Source organism: Petromyzon marinus, chromosome 83, assembly GCF_048934315.1.
Source record: "Petromyzon marinus isolate PM22_M1 ecotype Great Lakes invasive population chromosome 83, UKy_Petmar_22M1.pri1.0, whole genome shotgun sequence".
Taxonomy (NCBI): Eukaryota; Metazoa; Chordata; class Hyperoartia; order Petromyzontiformes; family Petromyzontidae; genus Petromyzon; species Petromyzon marinus.
In genome coordinates, this window is record NC_133748.1 from 6,778,886 (window position 1) to 6,803,891 (window position 25,006).

Below are 25,006 nucleotides of genomic sequence, written 5' to 3' on the forward strand. Positions count from 1 at the left end.
GAATTCAACCCTCCAAAGTGATGAGATTCAACTCTCAGTATCCTTGGTCAATGCCAAACACAGGCCCTCGAAAAGGGGAAAAGGCACCACGGCTGATTATGGACTGCATTTCGCAAGCCCAACTAAGTTAGATTACCCCTGCGCTTAGTGCCAAATTAAGGAAAACACCCATGCACAACCTACCAACACAACCAGGTGCATTGCCTCCACAAAATTTTTGCATTTAGTCCACCCGCGTGTGATTGAAACGGTATGCCTGTCCTGGTGACACAGCTCCCCAGCGCATGCCTGGATGACCCTGAGTCCGCCCGACACCCCCATCCTGCCAGAACTCAAAACCGGCAGAACCTCCTCTATCTTCATTGTGGCCGTGTCTGTGGAGGAGGAGAGGGTAAGAGCATGGTAGCAGCACCTTTCTGGGGCAGATGTCTTCAGGCCCTCCTTGCAACACTATTTGGAATGGCAACCCGCAGGCCCAAGAGCACCCCCACTCCCCACTAAACCAGAAATCGCCACCCAGCGCAGCGGGCAGCACCTGGAGCACCTCCCCTTCCCTCCACCCATCGACTTCTATCGCAGCCCTGAAGGTCCGGACATAGGCTGCTTCCACCGGCCGTGAACTCCCCGACTGGCTCCAGCCGGCCTGCTCACCCAGCAAGGGCCCACTGTGGCCAACGAGCGCCCACAGTGGGTCAGCTGGTGGCCACGGTGGCTCAGCAAGTGCTTGGGCCAGTTCAGCGAGTGGTGGTGCAGGGAGCAGCCCCCATCCAGGTTGTGCAGCGCCAGCCTACGGTGCCGCCGGGAATGGCCACCACTCAGTTGCTGCAGGAGCGGTGGCTGTGCAGGCCAAGCAGCCTCGCTGAGCAGTGTTGCAGGGAGCAGCGACTGTGCGGGCCGGGCAGCGTCGGCTCAGGCCGAGCAGCGTCGGCCTGCAGCACTGCGAGAAGCAGCGACTGTGCGTACGTACTGACGCACACAGTACATATTCTGCATCAAATATTGGCGGAAGCAGCCACTCCTTGCGATTGGTTGGATAATGTATCATCCGTGGCGAAAGTGTGTAGGGCGATTTAGAGCTCAAAATCAGAATTCATTCGAATGTGTTGTGATGGGTACTATAAGATCCGACCATGTCCATCTAGTGCGCGCCGAGCTGCATTGGCTTCCTGTTGCCGAAAATATACATAAGGTCGCACTCATTATACACAAAGTGCTTGCCATAAATGAACAATACCTTTCTGAGCTTGTCAAGGAACCTAATTAATCACTCGAACTCCAGTCATCCTCGAAGAGGCTTTAGGTGAGTGATAGAACAAAGATGGTCACTGCATTGTGTACTTTCAGATGCGCTTCTGTGGTCATCTGGAACGCCCTTCCTTCAAATATTAGGAAGCCACTGGAGCTATGCACATTCAAATATAGATTAAAAACTTATTTCTTTAGAACTGCTTTTTGTGGTTAGTTTGTTGTCCTTCATCCACACGTCTGATTAGCACGGTTGGCTACATATGGTGCAAAATAAGTTATACATACATATGTAGTGTTAATACTTACGAAATGACTCCAACGACAAGGAATAAGAAGAGCCACTTTTATTGAGTTGACATCATAAGGAACCCTATTACGGAATTACACAATAAGGGACCCTAGGCTTCTTTGGTGTCTTCCAGCTTGTGTCTTCCGAACGACCCTACTCCTCGTGCTTTCCCCTTATATATCCCTCAGCCCCCTTTCTGAAATGTTCCCTCATCCTATTTCTCTCGGCAAATCCCTGTACTTTCCCTCTAATGGATCCAAACCGTGGCCTCTTGGTTCTGCTTTGTTTCCTGCCTATTCTCATTAAAAACTTTCCCTCCAATCACTTCAAAAGCCTGCCTCCATCCCTGTTGAGACCTTGTTGACACTTTGGTTTATTTTTTTTAATAGCCGTTAGGATGCACCTTGGCTTGGGGTAATTTTCGGTCATTACACTTACACGATCTGGGGGTAGAAATGCCCACATGATCCCAGGTTACTGTTAAAATGACGTCACGAACGAAAAGAGAGAGAAGGCGGAGTGTGAGAGAAACGCCCAGCAGGGGAGTGGTGACGTCACTGAAAGAGGCAGGGCGATTGGGGCGCTTCCTGTTGGGATTTTGAGTTGAGTGGTCACACGCAGCGTGAGCTGATGTTGAAAATAAAGAGGAGTGTTTCATCTCAACTTTCATCCGGTGGACTCATTACACATACATACTTAATGGTCAAAGACAGTTGTACGTCGTACAGTGTACACGCTTTCCATCGCTGTACCACAGGAATGTACATATGGGAGGCTGATCGATGGCTCATTGTGCTCACAATTCTAGATTTAAAGCTTCCACTCCAGCGCTGTCCTCCAGACAGTCTCGTCCCTTCACCTGATGAAGGCCGCTTGTGTTGTGGCCGAAACGTCGTGATTTTTTGTTATTTTATTTTCACCTACGTAACTTTACCCAATAGAACCAAAGAGTATGTGCTCACAATGTTATTTATCTGTTTCCTGGGCAACGAGAGGTACAGCGACTGTGTACCCTTGCCATGATGTGCATGCACTTATCATTTATGTTTTTAGAACGCACTTCTCTGACGAGTTTCTTATTTTTTTTTTACTATTTTAAAGTTTTTGTTGTAAAACATTGTAATTGTAATAACGTGCCTTTCCCTAGGCGATGTCTGGAGAGGACAAAGAGGAATGCAGAAGCCAGGCTGACGATGAACTTGCACAAAAGCTCAGAGATGTGGGTCTTGACACAGTTTACTGGAAACAGAAACTGCGTGAGGTTCTGCTCATTTCTAATGCACAGGCCCTGCTTCACCTCGACCAGCAGGACAGCAGAGAACTGGACTCACATTTCCGTAAAGAGTGGGAAAAGCGGGCATTGTATAAAATGCTTGGAATTGTTGCTGCTAATGGTGTTGTCAGTGCTAAAAAGGCAGTGAGCTTGGCTCCACATATACAAATTGATAATCTGTTGCCTTCTGTCGTGTCTGAGAGAATTCACGAGCCTGCCCAAGAAATATGTCCATCTGTTTCAACACATTGTTTGTCAGATACAGAGATTTTACAAAACGCATCAGGGGGTCTTGCTCTAGAGGGGGTTTACATGAGTGGAAAGTTAGAGGATGCATTAGAAAAGAGAGGAAAACTCTTGACGAGCCCACAAACATTCCGGCTCGTGGGTCTGGTCGGCAAGTCAGAGACAAAACAACACGAGTTTATTTCTTTCAATGATGAATCCATGTTCAGGAAGACCATGGAAGTCATGGGCTTCAGCAGCACTGTCTCCGAGAAAGGATGCGTCTCGTCCTTGAGTAGAAAACCAGCCTTAATGCAAGTCAAATCAATGAATCTTAAGGAAATGCAAAATACTCAGACTGATCATTCCTATCTTTCCAGGACAGAGTTTACGTACCTGCCCCTAGCCTCAGGTAATCTTCATATGGCACAACTCAGGCTGTCTGAAGCAGCCCTGAAGGAGCTACAAATGATTGAGAATACGTTGGAAAATACAAAGGAAGATTTTAAAAGCAACGTGTTTTCCAGCATGAGCTGCAAATTCTTCCACAATTTTGGCTCTCACGCAAACGAGGGTCCTCTCCAATTTGGAGGATTTTTTTGGAGGAAGGCATCAGCTAAAGGTTTCAGTTTACATCAGCAAGATGAAATAAAACTGCTCTTGTCTGAGTTATTCGAACCAAACATTGGTGCCGACTGCGGCAGTAGTACAACGACTGATACAGGTACTGCAATGACAACTGAGCCAGCTCCAAGTGATTCTGGACATTACAGCCCGGTGCTCACCGATGTGATACAGATGACTGTAACCACAACAGGGGGTAATCCTGATGTACATAATCTCCCTCAGTGGGAATCTGCTATTGTTGTCAACAATAGGACATGGTCTCTCATCGACCGAGGAATCAGGTTTATACCAGTATGGGACATCGTCCTGTCCAATCATAAATGCGATTTTAAAGATGTCCTGAAGTTGGCCAGTGATCTTCAAAAAGCTTACACCATTTTAACAAAAAAAGAAGTACATAATTATCCAGAGGATGAATTGGCTGACATAAATGTCAAAGCGCAATCGATAATGGAAGATGCGAAGCAGTGGAAAGAATCTGACAATGACACTCATCTGGAAATGCTGGCGGATCTAAAACAGAAGTTGTATGAATGCACAAAAACTAACAGGAGCTGGATTGACACGTGTCTCTCACACCCAGCCCTTCAGGAATTCTTGACGCGGATTGTATCGGCATACAAGCACTCTTCTTGTGACGAAACCGATTGGATAAAAATAAAAATGCGGTACCTATTGGAACCCAACATCTATGCAGTGGAGAACTTCCCCAAGCGCTCCTCGATAACGCAGTGGGTGTATGGGTCTGATACAGTCAGGGTTCTTGATGCTGAGCTAAATGCCCTTGGCAAGACATTTACAGAAACAAAGAAACAATTAAAAGAAGCGATGGATGCACCGACTTCTTTTGAAACTGCACTGAATGAAGCAAAGGTGAAGGGAACCAATGAAATCACATTTTCCCTCAATTCCCTTTGCCGGTGCTTCCGAGAAATGGAGCGGATGGAGGAGGAGCTCCTGTTCATTTCATGTGCTGCTGCTTCAGGGTTCCGTACAAAGGAGAGATCGTTCGACCGCCTCCTCGACTATGAAGACGTTAACTGCCTTCAGCACCAAGTGGACGCGGCACACAGCGAGTACTCAGCTCTCAAATCTCAAAGTGCTCTCAAGGCTCAGGCGTACGTCCTCTTGAACGGTTTGACTACAGGAGTACAGTCTAATTCACGGACCCCCCTGGAAAAAGAGGAACATCTGACGTTCATGAAATCCTATTTGGATGCAAACATCTGCACCGAAGTATCAAACGTGGTGCTGGTCTATGATGGAGGCCCCATTGACTGGAACCGACTCGAGGAAACTTTGAAATCTCTTGTTGCTGGGACACTGACTATCACATTGGCTCCTTCGCAGACATCGAAGGTTGAGAGTGAAACAGAGGGGATGAAAACGTTTATGAATCTGTGTAAAATACTGGGGCTTCAAGAATACTACCCGAAAAAAATGCACACAAAGCATATGTGTGTTGTTAAGTCAGAAATACTTAAAGAAGCCCCAATCACAGAGGAAGAACTTGTTCTTCATTATTTGCAGAAACTGATGATGTTTGACTCCGAAGCACGGTATGTTAGTGTTCTGGGTGAAAATGAAAACAATGAAACCATGCAGAATGAAAACTCTAATTATGAAAAGTTTTTAAACCATGATGGTATTGTGAGTAGTCAAGATTGGTCTACGACAGAAACTCGAAGCCATGTTCACCCAATGGATTTGCAAATGGCAATTTTTCATTGTGGAGACAATTTTGTGAGGCAGTACATTTACACCAAACTCTCGTTTTGCCAGTTTGCACTGCCGCTTTTAGTTCCAAATCCTTGTAGCTCAGAAATAGAATTCCCTCTATGGGCATTCCGACAGATTAAAAAGAGCTGGAAATCCCGTGCTGCATCTACTGAGACACAGCAAACCAACCTCTGTGCGATTGTTAACGCTGACACTCCTCTAGTGTCATTCATTAGGTTTGGTGAATCACCCGCATCGAAATCTCAGATGCTGAACTCTCTGCTTGGAAAGCAAAAGAATGAAGTTTTCTTTCATAGACACTGCAGAGGCAGCAGCAAGAATGGTCTCCTAATGGAAGGAGTCACAGAGATCGCCTGGTACTGTCCAGGTGGGAGGGATGATGACGTCTTTAATGACTGCATAGCGTTCACAAATCTCCATGGAGATGCGAGAGAGCACAAAAAGCAGGTGCAGTGTCTCCTCGAGATATCCACTGTCAACGTGATATTAATGTCAGATTGTGATAACAATGATGAAGCTAAAGGCATTTTGGTAGATTGTCTAAATTCTCCAAAGCCTTTACTTTGCCTTTGGGCTGACAAAGAACGAATCTTGGGTGGACATTGTAAAACAAAGGTAAAAATTGCTGTCAAGAATAGAAATGAGGCTGAACTAATGGATTAATTGAAGTCAACCCTCAAATATATGTTGGCCAATTCAACACAAACGGTTACAATTGATGTTTGCTCAGACATCGCTAGACAGCGCGGCTTCAGTGTTGATGAAGATGATGAACAATGTAAACAAGGCAAGTCTAGGGCAGACGTCTTATTGAGTCTTCTGAAGGACAAGCCATTGTCTTCCATGAAGGAGACTTTTCTGCCTCTTCAAGGTAAATTGTGGCACGAGTGGTGCAAGAAAGACAAATAATTCGCTCGCTTGAGAGTAGAGGGGGACCAAAGTGTGGAAGAGTACAAGGACAACATTGCAATGGAAAAACAATCAATACGGGAAGCCCAGCTTCACAAAGCATCTCCTCTCAATAAATTAATGAGATCGTTCATTGATATGGGGCATCATGCAGACTCAGTAAAACAATACTCACTGCATTGGCTATGTTGTATATGTGGTGTGTGAAAATTTGATGAAAATAATGAAAATTAAATAAAATTAGAAATGTGCATAATTTATCCGAAATTATGCGTGTATAAATTATGATAATTCGACAGATAATCGTATTAATTTATGTAAGTTGGTGTTGTTACGTTAATGACTTCCTCTATTATAATCAGGCCCTGCCTCATTGACGAGGGTCGGTTATCAATCGGGTTAATGCAATGAATCATATGCAGTTATGCTAGTGTCAACTCGGCCTCGTTGTCTAACTTCGTATTATCGATCAGTACAATACAATTATTCTCGCTCTGACATTTATTTAGTATGGATAAGTGTGTTATGTAAGGTCACCAAGTTCATATCTCATCGCAGAACCAGTTCTTATGCATAGATTATAGGAAAGAATCACACCACAACGTCTGCATTAATCAATTTATTTTCTAATTAAACCTTAACTCTAATATAGTATGTGAACTCTCAATCCCGGAACTTCAACACTGTATAAATACAGTATCATCAACGACCGTGTGATTTCATTTTGACAACGGTACATGGATTCCTTTCCCCGCATGACACGAGCCGTTGTTGAGAGAGAGAGAGTTAAAACATCCATATGCTATTCTAAACAAAAACCTTCACTTATAATATGCAAGTTCATATTTGAAAATATATTGCCCACACCATATTGCATTCATTTATAGATCCATAAGCAATTCTTCCAGGCAATTTTTATCCGTTGTTTCCCTTTTGGTATCAGAGCAATTAATTCTTATGCAGCGTAATACGAGCGTATGGAAAATATGAATAACGTCCTTAATATTATGCGACGGTATTCATACGAAAAGTCATCAAATGAAAATTATTATTTCTAAAGGCACAAACATGCGTTCATAGATTCGTCATGTTCATTCATGGATACATCAGCAAGATTATGCAATTTAAAAAAAAAACCGCACGACTCAAATACTCCAATGGCAGCAATATTTGTCGTTATCAGCTAACAGTTGACGCCTTATCATGAGTCTTCTTGCATGTGTTAATGAGTGAGTGTTGTTGTTATTCTGGCGTTAATTATTTGCGTAAAGCAGACGCCAAGGTTGGGCATCCCTTGTATCAAAAATGTTTGTTCCCTGCAGAGCGGTGAGGGTGTGAGGGTGTATGTGCAGTGTATGATACGGACAGCTTGGCACTCCCTCTTTCACACGGCGGCCACAGTCTCTGTACACAGCTGGCTGGAAGAGTCGGCACCACGCTCGCCATCGTCATATAGCGCCCTTCAGCTCGTCCGCTGGTCGCCGTCCCTCACTCTTGTCCTGGTTTCCAGCCAGTGCTGGTCGGTGTGGGTCGACACCCACCACACTCTCGCTGGTGCTGACACTCTTGCCTACGGGCGGCTGGTCGGCTCTCTCCGCTGCTGGAGGAGCTGCATCGGCACGCTCCCTCTTTCTGCGTGGAGAGCTCGAACGTGCTCATTGCTGGTTCTCTGACAGCAGGTTTTTCTCCACTGCTGGATGACTGAAGTCGCACGCGCTCTTGCTGGTTCTTGCTTGGTGCGTCGGTCGCGCTGCAGCTGGACTCGATGTAGAAATAAAGGTCTTTAAACGATACTTTGCCTTTCGGCTCTGAACTCACACTCGGTGGCGCCTCACTACCCTGCTAGTCTTGCCATCGTCAGTGGGTAGCGACCGGGCCCCTTTGGCCTCCGCTCGCCTGCCCCCTGCTCTGCAGCTCGCCGGCTGACGACCTGTTGCTCTGCCTTGTTTGAACTGAACTTTTGAAATGATGGTTCAGCCGTTATATTAAAAAATATTCTCCACTCTGCACCGTGGAGGGCGTGGCCGGTGTGTGTGTGTGTGTGCTCGCGTGTATGTCATTCCATTAAGCCCACCCCGGTCTCCCCATCCATCACTGTCCCCTCCCCAAGACATTCCTTCACCCGTGGGTCACAGAGGCCCCCTCCCTGCAATGATTCTTGTCTGTGGTATTATTCCTGCTCTCCAGCGCTGCGGGAAGACAAAGACGGCCGGGGTCTCTTTCTCTCTCTGACTCTTGAGAGAGGGAAACACACTTTGTCACTGTCCTCTGTGGCCATCTGGATATTCCGTAACAGTCGTCAAACCACCGAGAGCCCCGGGAGCCTATTATTTCATAATAAAGGTTTTTGGGTTAGATCGCGTTTATTTATAAATGTGTCGTAACCCTCCACCACCCGACACGGCCAATCAGCAAAAAAAGTGTCACGTTGACAAAAGACAAATAATTCACTACTTCAGCCCACCGGTGTGTTGAAGAGTTAATCCACATTTACAGTTTGAGTACGACGTTTCGCTGGTAAATACTTCCAGCATCATCGGGCAATTCGCCAGAATGGTAAAGCCCTCGCTTGCTCCCGGTTTTATATAGAGCAGCAGGGTGACGTCATCACTTAACTAATGACTGAAAACAACCCCAACCCATAAAACCGGGAGCAAGCGAGGGCTTTACTATTCTGGCGAATTGCCCGATGATGCTGGAAGTATTTACCAGCGAAACGTCGTACTCAAACTGTAAATGTGGATTAACTCTTCAACACACCGGTGGGCTGAAGTAGTGAATTATTTGTCTTTTGTCAACGTGACACTTTTTTTGCTGATGGGCCGTGTCGGGTGGTGGAGGGTTACGACACATTTATAAATAAACGCGATCGAACCCAAAAACCTTTATTATGAATAATATTGGTCGCGAAAGCCTACGTGTTAAACTAGCCTATTATTTATTAAATTCTCCTCAATGGCCCTCCATGACCTCCACATGCTGTTGCTGTGGAACTGGGTTGGGGTTGTTTTCATTCATTGTTTCTGAAAAAAATATATATCGGCAAAATATTGTTATTGATATTAAAGATGAAAAAGGGCCGGTATACAACAGCTACAAATCTATTTAGATAGCATATCACAGCTTCATCAGGAGTATCACCAGGCTCCGAAAGGAATACTTGAGTCCAGGAGAACACTTATTGGCAGTAGGTTACTGTCTATACAACAAGCAGAGCTGGAACGAATATCAGAAAAACGTGAGGCATCCTCTTTTGGAATCCATCACCTTTTCAGGGAAGTTGGGCAGATCTATGAAGCGTCACAGACACCGCGCACAGCTGACAAGCCCTCGGCTGCTTTGCCAGGCATCGCAGCAGATTTGATGCTCTCTGGGATCCCTCTTGAACTCATGGACGGTGATGCCTCCTATGTCCCCCTCACTTGGATTTGCTCAGTTTTGGACGAAGTTATTGAAAAAATTGGGAACAAAAAACTATTTGTCCTCTCCATACTGGGCATACAGAGCAGTGGCAAGTCCACGCTGCTGAATGCAATGTTCGGTCTCCAGTTCCCTGTGGGTGCTGGGAGATGCACCCGAGGGGTCCACATGCAGTTGTTGAAGGTGGACGAAGAGTTCAGCAAAGAGCTGGGATATGACTTTGTGTTGATAGTCGACACAGAAGGGCTCTGTGCCCCAGAGCTATCAAATGCGACACCCACTCTTGACAATGAACTGGCTACATTTGTGATCGGCCTTGCAAACATGACCGTGATCAATACTTTTGGAGAGAATCCCTCTGAGATGCACAACATTATACAGATCGCAGTGCAGGCATTTCTGAAAATGAAGCAGGTGAAATTGTCACCAAGCTGTGTGTTTGTCCATCAAAATGTCGGGGATGTGACTTTAAAAGAAAATGTCATGGATGGAAGGAGACTCTTCCAGGATATGTTAGACGAGATGACTCGCACGGCTGCAGAACAGGAGCAGTACAAAGCTGTATCATTTGACGAGGTGATTGGGTTCGACGTGCACTCTCAGATCCATTTCTTTTCTCACTTTTGGGAAGACGATCCTCCAATGGCTCCGTCAAATCAAAGCTACTTCCAACATGTTAAAAAACTTAAAGATAGCATCATCAAGGCAAAAAGTCACGTTTTAAAAATATCAGAATTGAAAAATCGTATCCGAGATTTGTGGAATGCATTGCTTTCAGAAGACTTTGTGTTTAGCTTCAATAACTCCCACGAGAGTGCAGCTTACAGCAAACTTGAAGACATGTATGGGAAATGTACTTGGAGCCTTAGGAGTCATCTTATTAAAGAAGAGAATAAGATGTATAATATTATTAATAACAGGACAGACGTATTGTCTAGTTTGACTAGGTCAAACATTGAGCAAACCCTTTCCCCAAAATACAACGAGATCAGGAAAGACATTGAAACATATTTTAATCGACTACATGCTGCTGAATTGTTGAGTCAATGGAAAACTAACTTCATCGTGAAATTTGAAACAATTAAGGACGAGCTTGTGACTGATAGTTACAAAAAAATTACTGTTTTGAGGAATCCAAAAAGTGTATGGAACTGTCTGGATGAATATAGATCCAGCTTTGAGGATCAGCTTTTAAAAAAGAGCAAGGATCTGGCTTCGAAACTGAAAACCTCTGGAGTGAAAGATGACCAATTGGAAAAAAAGTTTGAGACAATGTGGGAAGAATGGAAAAATGAAGTGAAAAAAAGCGTTACCCCACCTGGAAAAATAGCTTTTAGAATGCAAGCAGAAAATACGCTTTATGCACATTTTAAAAGTGAAGACAAATTATCCACAAAATTGATAAAAATGTCTGAAAATAAATCATTTTTGTTTTGTCATGGAGAACATATTGTGGTTAAACGAAAAGGCGTCTGGAATCAGGTTAATCCATTTTTCTCTTCCACTATTTTACAGGAAACTGCCATCGTCCAAAAAATTACAGAGGATGCACGCTATGTAGCCGGCGAGGTTATTAAATCTCTTGAGAAACGAAAGCTTGGTTACAATCAAACCGATCTGCATAACGTAATAAAATCTATGCTGGCAGCTGTAGATTCAAGTTCCAAACAACATGCAAGACTAAAGGTCACAAATATGTATATGCTAGATTTAGCAATACACATATTGGCAAATGCTGAAGTGAGGTTTCAGAAAATAGATGATGATTTTCAGAGGGCAAACGATCCTCTAATATATTTCAGCAGCAAGAAAGAAGAGTACTTCAACAGCTTTAAGATTCGATGTAACGGAGATGCAAACATAACTATATTTGCTGAAATTTTGTCTAGAAAACTTAAAACAGCCATGCACCAGGCAGTCTGTGACAAAGCCAGCCTTGAAATTGTAGACAAAATGAAGTCCGATTGTCCGGCATTTAATGGGAATCGATCAAATTTAGAAAACTACATTTTGATACATTTAGCAGAGAAGGAACAATTCGTGGAATTTAAGGAATACATTCAGAAACCAAAACAATATTTTGAAAAATACATTACAGAAGGTGTTGAGGAATATTGCTCAGCAAAGGAAAATATTAAAATTCGAGAAATATTTGAGTCCTGTCTTGAGTTTTACACGGGAAAAGTTTCCACTGCAATTACGAATTCAATCACAGCCGTCCAGTCAAACAAAGGCGATGGATCATCGTGGCTGGATGAATTTTGTAAACAGCTTGGTGACAACATCCATTTCCCAAGGCACAGTTTGATTAGAGCTGACTACAAAGACATACATGACATTCCCTGCTTTAGATATGAACTAGCCACAAAATTGGAAACCATGGTGGCAGAGTTGAAAAAAGAATATTCTACAGCATCCATAAGGGATATAGAAGACGTAAGGAACAAACCTCAAGACATGCTACGTGAACAGATGAGTGGGTGCTGGGTGCAGTGCCCATTCTGTAAAGCCATCTGCACAAACACAATACCCGGTCATGACGAGAACCACCGCATTCCGATTCATCGGCCAGAGGCAGTGACAGGGGGGAAATGGTGTAAAACAGATACTTTTTCCATTGATATTTGTACAAGTTTAGTTGCAAGTGACTGGTGGTTAATGCTTTCAGAAGACAATGAAATACCATATAAGGATTATCGTACAGCAGGGCCAAAATATGCAAGTTGGAACATCACGCCGGACTTAACCGTTCAACCATATTGGAAATGGTTTGTCTGCAGATTTAAGTCAGACCTAGAGAGGCTTTACAAACTACAATTTACAGGCCGTGGCACCATTCCAGAGGGCTGGACAAAAATTACAAAGGATGAGGCGATTGCACACTTATGGAAAAAATAGTTTCAACACAATTATCAAGTTACTAAATGGGAACAATTGCTCAATGCGACGTCAGTTTGTCATTCGCCTTCTTCGTGCTATAAATGCATTTTATTTACAGTAGCCCATTAGATCTTGATCATTAAACAAACGTATCCTTTATTTTATATTTCACTATCATTTGGGAATGGTGTAGCTTTGTGTGTTCTCTGATTGATATCGTAATTAACATTGGCGCAAGACTCAATTACAACGTTATCATTGGTTGACATCATTTGGCCAATGCTATGTCATAGATATTTTCAGTTAGTGGGCCGGGATGACGTTGATGAATACTGAGTTTAGTCAACAGCGGAATGGGACTTAAAATCTCGGGCTGCTCGTGCTTGTAAAGAAAACCACTTCTCCCAACTTGGAAGAAAGTGCTTGGTAATTTCACTGAGTAGCTCGGACTTCTGGTGTTTCATAGTCATTTGGAATTGGCATAAACGGCATCCTTTGCTTGAGGAAATAACGTAAATTACTTAGTTGGTTGAATATGTTATGTGACCGGATTGCCCACTGCTGATCACAATACAGCCACGTATGTCATACATCGTTTTCTTTGGTTCTTTCGGTAAAGTCACGTAGAATGAGAATAAAATAATAAATTGATCAAATGAAATAACACAATAATATTCTCACGACGTTTCGGCCACAACACAAGCGGCCTTCATCAGGTGAAGGGACGAGACTGTCTGGTAGGACAGCGCTTTTCACTCCAGCGCTGTCCTACCAGACAGTCTCGTCCCTTCACCTGATGAAGGCCGCTTGTGTTGTGGCCGAAACGTCATGAGAATATTATTGTGTTATTTTATTTTATCAATTTATTATTTTATTCTCATTCTACGTGACTTTACCGAAAGAACCAAAGAAGATGAATCATTGCAGTCACGAAAGCTTTAAATCGAAATTCATACATCGTTGTTGATTATAATTTAAGCGCCATCCAGGCTCAACCTGCTCATTGTCTGAGATATGTTCAACCTATATATGCGTAGTTTTAAAAGATGTGAAGTTTAAACACACGAACCTGCACTGTGAAAATAACTTTCTTGTAGTGCATTACGTATTTTAGCAATTCTGAAAACATGATATTGTAAACATTTGTGATGTGTAACTTGTTCGTGTCAAAATCTTAAGGTTCACATTGCTACTTGTCTCGTTCATAAGCACCAAATGCTTTTTTTCCATGTGAAGCAGTCAGTGCGTATCCATGCATACCATGTCACATTATGGATCCTTTTTGTTTAGTCAGATGATACAATTATCTTTGTGTGCTTTACCTAGCAGAGTGGAATTGGCGAGTAAATACTCACTCCTTCCGTTCTCCTCATGATGCACATGTACCATTGTGTTGGACAGCATCTTGAGATGTGATTGCCTTTAGACGCAGTCTTAATACAAACTGCCTTGTATTAAACATGATTATATATTTTAAAAGGACTTGTGTTACCAGTCAAGCACCCGACCCATCTTCTTTCTTATCCAGTTTGCATAAAATTAGTACTACTTTGTCACATTTAGTTACAAGCTTCCGCCATTGGAATGTAGAGTTTACGCTGCTGGCTTAAGGCTGTAAAATAGATATGAGGCAATGATTGGATATAATTATTACCCTGCTCTCGTTAGAATGAGAAGATGTTGCCACTCCGATTGAAAACAATCTAAATAAGTTTCCCTGAACATGGCCCTGTTACTGTGCGAGATTGTGATTGCTATCGGTAAATCTGAAAAACCGTGTCTTGCATTGCAATCGTGAAACATTACATCACGGCAACCCGATTCGTTTTTGTCAGTGCTGGACCTCAAAGGACAATAACTTGAGGTTTGTCCTGCGGTGATTACACACATTATGTAAGCGTGGTGAATTGGAATTTTGTATAATCACTCGACTGTCTTGACTAGTTTGCTTGAATTGTAATGCTTTTCAATGATTTAACGTAGTGTTCAGACGTATGATTTAATTTGAATTAATGATAACACGCTTCTGGTATGTATTCATCATGTTGCTAATGATTTAATTAATCTTGGAATACAGTGGTGTATTTCGTCTCTGGGTTTTTGTAGGTCTATGTAACTTGGGTAATTGTGATTCTGGAGTTGTCTGTTCAATCACACGGTACCTTGACATATATCTTATATGAATAAACTTGAGTACTATGACAATAAAAATGTATGTCTCATATGTGCGAGAGTGTGTATGTGGAGGAGAGCGGTAGCGCAGTGGTTTGTACAGTGCTACTCGAGTGATACCCTAACTTACCCTGGCCCTCCTGTAGGGTGGTATTCATTCATAACTTAGTACCTGGTGTGGAGTGAAAACATCAGCGTCAACGAAACCAAGGTGGCCAAGGCATAGTTCTGGTCACAGCACCCATCACGAGTTGTGACAGTCTCAGTAAGCCCTCGCTAAGAGCATTGCAAAACAGGGGACAGTGATCAGTCGGTGGAGAGTAAGAATAGTAGGGGAGTGGTAGTGTAGCGGTGAGCACGCTGTGCTATAAACCCAGCAACCTGAGTTCGATTCCTGTTCATGGCCAACACAGCGACTGTTATATGAATCAGTCCTGGGCCCCCCCTTTCGGTCGACAAAGCCTCAAATGGGTACATGGTGTGTTGTGTAAACAACATCACTGGGAGACCGGACGTGGTGCTGGCTACCCACCCCCTCGTGTGTGGGGAAGAGGAGTTCTGTAACTCTACGAGATTTGCCCACTGAGTTGCATGCAGGCGCGGTTCGTCCACTAGGGGGCGTTGGGGCGCCAGCCTCCCAAGCAGCTGTATATGAGATTTTTTTTTCAAAAAGTACTTTTTTTAATACATTGTTTTGTAGTGTTAAAAACAATTAAAATATAATGGGTCTTCACCGTGAATTGCCTCATGAAGATACAATTTTAAGATTTTTTTAAAATTAGAAACCGCCACAACACAGTCTGACGTGTGCCTTTGGGAGGTCTCGGGCAGCCGTGAAGGTGTCAGAGTGAGAGATCTTCCTTCATTCATTGCGATGAGCTTCGCATTTTTGCCACGCCGTTTGAGACCCATTCAGGGCGGTGAAAAAGGCGCCCACGTCTGTAATGACGACGTCACAATGCGAGGTTGCACTGCAAATAGAGCAGCAGCTCACGGCCTCCACGCTTTAGGAGGAAACAGCAGCAGTGGCAGCAGGTGCAGTTAACGAAGAATTAGCAACGAACATTGCGGAGTCTTTCCTAAATATTCAATTTGAAAGGGTTTGTTGAGTCGTGTCAGCTGATCTTTACCGTATGTTCCCCGCATATAACCCGCGGGGTATACCACTTTTTACAAACAAAACAAGACCCTGCGGGGTATATGGAGGTGCGGGATATCTCCAAAATATTTTACACGTGTTACATGTCATGACTCGTTTAAATTTTTCATGGTAGGACTATCCACTATGCAACACTTACCTTTGGCTAAAGCACTGCTGAATAAACCACTCACATATTCTTGGTTCTTTCGGTAAAGTCACGTTGAAGGGAAACAATAAATAATAAAATTTATATAAAACAATAAAATTCTCACGACGTTTCGCCTGCAACACAAGCAGTCATCATCAGGTGTGAAAACCAACGGCAATAACATTTGAAAGAAGTGGCGTTTTGTAGCGATTTATTTATTTATTTTTAAACGTTAGCACCACGGATTGCGATTTGACAGTTTGTTAAGATGGACGAGTCCATCTAAGTTCAGAAAAGAGTAGGAGGGAGACTAAAAAATAATGGATGCGGTCTGAAAGCCACCGTAAGCGTGAATAATCATTTAAGACCCGAAATGGTTTATCAAATCCTTGCAATGATTGCTAAGCCAGAATCCATCTTCTCGGTTGAAATTGTCTCTGTGTTTGTATATGTGGATAGCCTCATGAACGAATCTCTCATGGTAGCCAGATGGCTTTCAAAGAACCTCTGGCTTGGAGAAGTCAATGTCATGTGAGCCTACTGAATTATAACAGTGATCTGCCACAGCCAAGATGTTGGTCCTGCCGTGTTTTAGGTCTGCTTTGTGTTCACGACGTTTCCGCCGAAACGTCGTGATTTTTGTTATTTTATTTTTTCCTACGTGACTTTAGCGAATAGAACCAAAGAGTATGCTAATTTCTCACATTAACATCACTAGCCCCGGCCACTTCTTTACGACCCTTGGGCTACACCCCTTTCAAACCTTTTAAAACAATCTGCCTCAGCAGCAGACAATGTATTCCCACCTGATGATGGACGCTTGTGTTGTGCCCGAAACGTCGTGATTTATTTTATTTTATACCTCGTGACTTTACGGAATTAACCAAAGAGTATACACAATTATCATTTTGACAAATTATTACTTACATTTCATATTTTTTATTATTATTATCGCAATATACAAGTGTCCACCGTTCACTTTTGTGACATTGTGCAATGCGTAGTAGATTTTGAAAAAAAAAGCGTACTAATTTCATGCTGTCATGGCCTGGCTGCTTTTTGAGAAGTTATAGATCTCGTATATAAACAATTTGGCTATAAACTCACACTCAGTCATAAATCATCAAAGTTCGACTGAGCCATGTCTCCTGAATGAAAGAACCCTCAGGAGCTGCGTGTATTTTTTTCTCCATGGCCTCTGATTTGTTTCCACCACATTTAGAATCAACGTGCGTTTAGAGAATTTGGCTGCATTACGTGTCCACCGGATACGTCATTTCGTTGAGCTATCATTTGTGATAGCCAGGCCGCTTTTGATAAAAGAGATTTATAGCTCAGAGCTATATATACCTGGTAAAATACAAAGTTTAGTTTGGTGGTTAAGGCAATGTCCAACTTTGTTGTTGTTTGTTCTCGCGACTCCCCTTCACAGTCTGGACGGTCGCTCTCCCCCACCGACCACCGCGGTCGTCGCGTACACCGTGACGTCTTCTCCAGGAGGTCGGCGAAGGCTCGTGTACACGACCTGTCCAAAGACAAAGATCCCCCCTATAGCCTGAACAGACTGTTGGGGCAAGTGCTGCTAGCGAGCAGCACCTAAGAAGATGGGCACTGTGGCACACGAGGGGGTGGGTGGCCAACAGCACGCCCGGCCGCCTTTCTCTCCCCAATGGCAATGTTTCCAAAACACCTCACCAAGTACTCATTTGAAGCTGAGTCAACCTAGGGGAGACCCCAGACCGGTTCAGATAATCCTCACTTGTGTTGGCTGTGAGTGGGAATCGAACTCGGGTGGCCGGTTTCATAGTGAACGCAGTACAGCGCTAATCGCACAAACACACGGGATGGACATTTTCCAACAGTTGCCGTTCGCCACGAAGCGGCGGTAACATCTCCACAGCACCTCCGATTAGCGCGGTTGGCTACATACGGTTCGAAAGAAGTTCAACATAGTACATAGTGCCAGGCCAAGTGCACTCCGAGGCTACGTGAAGTATGTAAGGCTCTCTGTTGATAGGAGGTCGCAGGATAGACACAGATGCCATGGGTTGACTGAGATGAATGATAGTTTAGCCACCAGCTGTGCTCCCTACTGTGGCAAGTTTGCTGCGTTTTATCGGCCTCTTAAGAGTGTTGCTCCTCTGCTGTCTGCTGCTGTTGGAAGGTGACTGCCTCAAATTACCCAATAGCCTCATCGACGTGCACCTAGCCTGGCACGAGCCTTTTCCATGGACAGACAATAGCAAAGACGAAGATACCACGTATAGCCTCTAACAGACTGTTGGGGCAAGTGATGTTAGTGTAGGGGCGTGAATGGGCTATGTGTAGCGACGTAAACGGACTGTGTACACTTACCTGTAGTGGCAGACACAGTGTAGCAGGGGCAGTCGCAATATCCTTAGCCTCGGAGCAGGAGGGGGCTGTGGGGTGTCCTGGGATCCCCCGCGGCCCCTCCCGGGGGGAGGGAGCTGCGGGGTGTCCTAGGATCCCCTGGGACCCCTATCGGTGAGAGGGGGCTGCGAGGTGTCCTGGGAACCCCACGGAGCCCCCTCTGGAACTCTCTAGAGGGTAGGCAGAGCCAGGGCTGACGCACCGGTGCTGGGTATAAAAGCCGGACCCCTGGAAGGATCCGGGGCCAGTTCAAGACAGAACCAAGAAGACCGGCCAGATGGTACCCTGGGACCCCGAGCCCCACTGCCCTTGTCAGGGCCGGGACTCTGTGTGGCTCAGTGGTGAGACCCTGATAACCCCCGGCCCGACGCCTTTGTAAGGGCCGGGTCCGAGTGGGCCAGTGGTCGGAACCTGGAGCCTGGCTAGGTCGGGTTAGAGTAGCCTCCCCAAGGCACCCATAGACGGAGGACCCAGAGTCGAGTTCCTGTGTTAGGACACGTTAGCCCGGAGGCAGAACCTTCCCAGGCCAGTGGTGATAGAACGGCCGTTGCCCTGAGTGTGCCGGGATTGTACTGCCAAATATTGTATTAATAAATAGTGTTGCCTCCAAGATCCGTCTCCGACGTCTCCAGAATCCACAACACTACATAAGCACGCACCTATGAAGGCCAGGCACAGCACACAAAGGGTGTGGGTGGCCAATGCGATGCCCGGCCGCCTTTGTATCCCGAGTGGCAATGTTTACACACCGCACCAGGTACTTATTTGAGGTTGAGTCGACATAAGGGAGGGCCGGGACCTGTTCAGACAATCGACACTGATGTTGGCCATGAGCGGAATAGAACTCGGATCGCCGGGTACGTAGTGTGACGGGTACTGCAAGATCCGACCATGTCTGCCCAGTGTACACTGAGCTGCATTAGCTTTCAGTTCCCGAACGGATGCATTACGAGGTCGTCCTCATTACACGCAAAGTGCATGCCGCAGATGAACCACAATAATTCGCTGCCGATCTCGTGAAGGAGCATACACCATCACGCGGACTCGGGTTCATCCTCGCAGCAGCGGTTCTCACCCACCCCTGCATTTACTCACTCACTCACCCACTCAGTGAAAATTGTAAAACATTTTAAAATAAAAAAAACTTTTACTATTTTTTTTTACAAATTATATAACATCAAATTTCCATCTTACCGTCCAGGGTTTGTCTTGAACCCCGACAGGCAAGCCGACATATGCCTTGTAGGCCTCACACATCTTAGCAGATGCTTCCACAGAGTACTTCTTCGCTCTTGTCTTGATAAATTGGCCTCAAACATAGCAAAATGTGTCTGCTGGATGCTTGCAGCCTCTTGATGCCATCTCAGAGAAATGCAGATATATATTTCCACTTAGGCAGCTGGAACTAAACTGAACTGGTGGGCTCAAGGCCCCTGTATTTATACTATTTATATTACTGGAAAGTTCTAGAATGTTCGAGCAGTTACTGCAAGTTTACCCAGCACTTAATCTATCAGGAATTCTCATTGAAAATAGGTACATTTCAAAATATCACTGCCCTGGTCACAAAAGCAAAGTTTGTGGAGATCAATAGCCATTTTCTGTACCTTTGAAGCATAAGCAATTAGAAAATAACACTACCCAGGGACAAAAAAATTGTTACACAGTGTTATTTACAACCTCAGCACACCGGTGTGTTGGAAAGTAACCTCACAATGTTACAATTTGAGCACTTCAACATTTCGTTGGTGGTAATAACAATAACCAGCTTCATCAAGTAATAGACAGAATGTGAAGATGAATTGAGTGTTCAAAAGATTGAGATCGATAGATTTTACGCACCTCACTCATCTTCATCTCCTCCAAGGGACGAGTCTCTCCAGCAGGGTGCTGCGTCTCTCCCGAGTTTCCTTTCCTTCTACCACCACCATCAACACTACCACCACTATGACAACCACCACCCCCATGGCTGGAATGACTTCTCATTTTGCTCCAGCAGCACAAATTCCTGCTGTGGCAGCGGTGGCAGCACCGGTAGAGAATCACCGTCAGCGACAGAAACAAGATCAGAGCCCATGCCGCTATGGCGATGGACGCTTTGCCGCGCGAAGGCGAAACTGTTGATGGCACCGTCGATGGCACCGGCAATGTCGATGCGTGCGTCGTAGCAGCGGTACCTGTTGCAGAGAAAGGGACAGCACGATTGGTGGTGGCTAGGATATGTTAACTACCTCGCCTGGCGTACAGGGGGTCGTCGGTTCGATCTTGACTGACGCCTGCTGTATATTTGGAGTTTGTGTGTCTCTCTCCCGGTGGTCGTGTGAATTTTTCTCCGGGTCCTTCGGATTTTTCCCTACAAATTTAGAATCAACATGAACCCATTTAGAGTATTTGGCTGCTATACATTTCCACGTGATGAGCCACTTCGTTGAGCACAGTGGGCCTTCACCTTGTCATCTTGTGCTGTCAGGTTGTGTTCGACCTCTGGTGACATCCACAACCAGACTCTCCCATCCAAACCTGTCTCTCACTGCCTCTCGTAGCTGGGTTAGTGTAAGGCCAGTTCTCAAGCAAGAATGATTCATCTAGTCCAGAAGTCCTCATAACATGTCCAAAGTCTGTACATTTCTTCTTCATGAAAAAGGCCTCGAGTGGAAGAGCGGGACCGATCTCTCTCAGGACGGACTTGTTTGATATTTGGCTGTCCGTGTTTTATGTAGCATCCTTCTCCAGAATCACATCTCAAATGCGCTGATCCTCTTTCGCTCGCTTAATCTCGGCATCCACGACTCATCCATATGCAGTGTATGATACACTGAGGCGCACATCCTGATTGAGAGGCAACACGTTTATTTAACACTGAGGCGCACACCCTAACTGAGAGGCAACACGTTTATTTAACACAACACTAGCTACTCGGGTTCAGTAGCTAAGTATAGCTATACTGTCGCTATGTGCGTGCGAGTTAACCTTAGCGAATGGGCCAGCCAGCACACACGCTGTCTAACCCACGATTCCTTGCTAAATTTCAACTGACGAACGAAGAACGAAGAGCGTAGAGTTCCAGGATGATCCCCACAAACAAACCCTGATCCCTGTCGGAGCTTCCCCTTTATTTTTCTGGCCTTGGCTTCGACACGCCCTCGGCCCCGCCCCCTACTGTGTGAAGACAAGGCTCTCGGGGCCCCGGTCACGTGCCCCTCCAGTACCCGGCGCTACAGTATAGTGACAGTATATGTCACTACACATATATGGCAAAGGGAATACCAGAGCTTTGACAAGCCTCTTCTCGTTGTTTATGGTAATGCCCTGGTCTCTCCATATCTCATTGAGCTGTGACATGGCTATTCTACCGAGATCTGGCTACCTTCTGTTCTCGTGGCTACATTCTCCGTCTTCAGAAGTCAAAGCACAGGACGACAAAGTTCTTCGCAACTTTTGATGCATTTTCCAGACTAAAATGAGTTTAGTTGTTCCATCGCCATTATCTTTGTCTTTAACATTCACCAAGGGTCATAATTTTAGGTTTGCTATATGATAGTAGGGTGGTATCATCAGCATCTCTTAAGTTGTTTATTCTTCTGTCTCTAATCTTCACGCGTGCTTCAATGGAATCTAGGCCTGCCTCTCACAAAATACGCTCGCTGTACAAATTGGATAGGTAAGGAGACAGTATACAGCCCTGTCTTACTCCTTTCCCAATGTCAAATATTGTCTCCCCATACTCTAATCTAACTGTTGCTCTTTGGTTGGCATATTATTACATAACACAGTGGGCCTTACCTGATTAAAAAAAAATGTTGTTTCGATTAAACTTTCTCCAACTGACGTTGAAGGGAGTAATGCATACGTCCTTTCTGCTTGTCTGTCTGTAACACGACGACCCTTGTAAATATGATCCTACAGGGACGAAGCTTCAGCAAAATATGTTGCTATTAGGGGCTTACCGAATTGTGAAAAAAATAAAACGTATGAAAGTGGTGTACAAACGTTTAAAGAACACGCCAGAGCAAAAAAAGCATTAATTGCAAAATCGCAAGTAGTGTTTTGTTCTGGAAGATACCCATACAGGATCCGTACTGCTGATTAAACACTTTCAAGGACGAATGTGCATTGGTAAGCTTTAAACAATCCACCCATTTGCGTGTGCACGATAGTACTTTGATTCAACACGTCGTGGGCTTCCGCTACCAATATATTATTAAGCTGTTGTGGGCTAGATCGCAAAGACGTTTCATAAACAAAGGTGGGAGGGAGGAGAGGGAGGGCGTTTCGGAGGGGCCCTGCAGAAGGAGCAGCGGCAGCATCTGAAGGAGACCTCTTGTTGGACAATCGTTTAAGCTGGTTGCGATAAATTAGCGGTGGTCTGCATCAAACTCCAGGCTGCAGACGCTCTGCGATTTGGCAGAGTTTTCCATCAAGAGTTAATAAGTACGCAGTCAACGGTATTCCTGTATTCAGCTATCGTTTCATATCCCGGTATGTGAATGTTGTGGCTCTGGAACCACCTGCCACCTATTCTGTGCCGGTATCATGCCCACATCATACTAAAATTAAACTTTTATTTTTTATTTTACCAGGTCAGGCCCCACTAAGCGATGTAGCTCTTTTATATAATTGGCTTGGCCATAAATGATAGCTCAACAAAGTGGTTCATCACTTGGGAATTTATAGCAGGCAAATTTATAGCAGGAGAAAAATCTCAACTATGGAGATTGAGAGAGACGCAAAATCCAAATATACAGCAGCAGGTGTCAGGGTTGAATCTCTGACCTTCTGTATATCAGGCGACGAAGATAACATCTCGCCACCGTGGCCCTTCTTAAATATTTATATTTTTAAAGCATCGCATATAAAATAAGTTCGAATTTATTTTCCAGCATAGTGGAACTCATTTAGTCAACCCTCTGTTTCCGTTCGTATGTTCAGCCCAGAGGATGAGAACAAAAGATTTAGCAGTCTTTTGAAGTACGTGGTCAACAAGGTTAGTGTCTAACTGTGTTGTTGGCTGACTGGTTTGCATCACATGTTTCTAAGGTTTGTTGAGTTCTCGTCTCCCATCTTCTTTCTGTATTTGCCTCCGTGCAGTTTGCCGTTCTTTATGAGCTATGTGCTTGGAGTCCCTCTGTGTGTTCCCTTGATATGTGTTTTACCCCATTTCCACCTGATGATGACCGCTTGTGTTGCGCGTTTGAAACGTCGTGATTTATTTAAATCTAATTGTATTTTATTTATTTAAATTTTCTTTTATTTCCACATACGTGACTTTACCGAAAAAACAATGAGTATAGTAGTTCCCTACTTTTACGTTTTTCATCCGTTCCATGAAAACGAACTGTAAACAAATCACTTACGAATTGAAAAATACGTGAAAATCAGCTGTTTCCACTGGCTAACCAAAAAAACAGAATGTAAACAAAGCCAGTCACGAGGTCTAAACAGCGAATAAATAGGCGTCGCTGATTTGCTGAGGGCAATGGCTGAGCCACACATCATGAGCGCTCAAATTGGCCCAAATTGGCGCCCCGCGTGCTTTAACGTTCGTTGTGGTGCCACAGCAATGGAGCAACTCCGACGGCGCCGCCATCTCCTTGCCCCCCTCCCCACGAACGCACGCACACCCCCACTAACAACAACCACAACCGCCATTCGCCACTAAGTGGCGGTGACGTCACCACGACACTTGTGCCAGGCCATGTGCACCTTGAGGCCACGTGAAGTGTTGAAACACACACATGCACCCATGTAGGGGCTCGTGGGAGGTGTCACCTGGTACCATGGGTTTTTACCCGAGAGGCCCCTGGCGGGGATGTCTCATGGTTTCCCAATGCAAGGCCAAATTGCATTGCGGGCCCCGTGAATTGGCTTAAAATTGTATGGGCACGACGAAGCTCACCGGGCTAACGGCAATGAGACACTCACAGCACAAGGAGATAGGGCCTCGAGGGCAGACACTCCACGAGCAGCGCGTATTCAATCATAAACGATCGCTGACAGCTCGCGTGCGTGTTTGTTTGCACAGCGCATTTTACGCAGTGTGTTTACGTAGCAACGATAGCCTTGATGGCGAGACGTGCACCCATGGTCCCCCCCCCCCCCCCCGCAGGTCATCTCCTTCTTTTCGTGTGGCAGCTGTTTGCACAGCGGATTAAGACTGATCCACCCACCGGAGGGTAGGTGTGCATATTCACACAGCTGCAGTTTCTTTTCAGTTTACCTTACTTAGCATTGCGGTCACGCGGAATAGGGCTTAGCCACGAGGAGGGGAGAGGGGCGTGCGCATATTCATGCGGCTATTTTTAGCGCTAGCCGTGGTGGGCAACGTGCGCCTGCACGGGCACGCGCGTGCACGCAGCCACCTCCGCATTAGTCGTAGTGAACGTGGGCAGTGTGTGGGATAACTTCGGGCGTTGGTGAGCCAGCCACTTAGCCATGTCACTCAGAGAGGGCGCTGGTGCGAGGGGGGGGGGGGCGATCACCCAATCGGCGGGGGCCCGGCGAGAAGTGGCCATGGAGGAAGGGTTGGAGTGGAGGGGGTGGACG

At 45.1% G+C, this 25,006-nt stretch overlaps 2 protein-coding genes across 2 annotated transcripts; both read left to right on the forward strand.

Moving 5' to 3' along the window:
- The first annotated feature begins 1,671 nt into the window (after positions 1-1,671).
- Positions 1,672-7,163, forward strand: LOC142907806 (interferon-induced very large GTPase 1-like). The gene has a single exon (XM_076057618.1). It carries the CDS (start codon positions 2,688-2,690, stop codon positions 6,063-6,065), a length of 3,378 nt encoding a protein of 1,125 aa, XP_075913733.1. The 5' UTR covers positions 1,672-2,687; the 3' UTR covers positions 6,066-7,163.
- Positions 7,164-9,266: 2,103 nt separating this feature from the next.
- LOC142907828 (interferon-induced very large GTPase 1-like) lies at positions 9,267-13,364 on the forward strand. Its single transcript, XM_076057644.1, has 2 exons — positions 9,267-9,292; positions 9,389-13,364. The coding sequence occupies exons 1-2, from the start codon at positions 9,267-9,269 to the stop codon at positions 12,627-12,629; spliced, it is 3,267 nt and encodes a 1,088-aa protein (XP_075913759.1). The 3' UTR covers positions 12,630-13,364.
- The last annotated feature ends 11,642 nt before the right edge of the window (positions 13,365-25,006 follow it).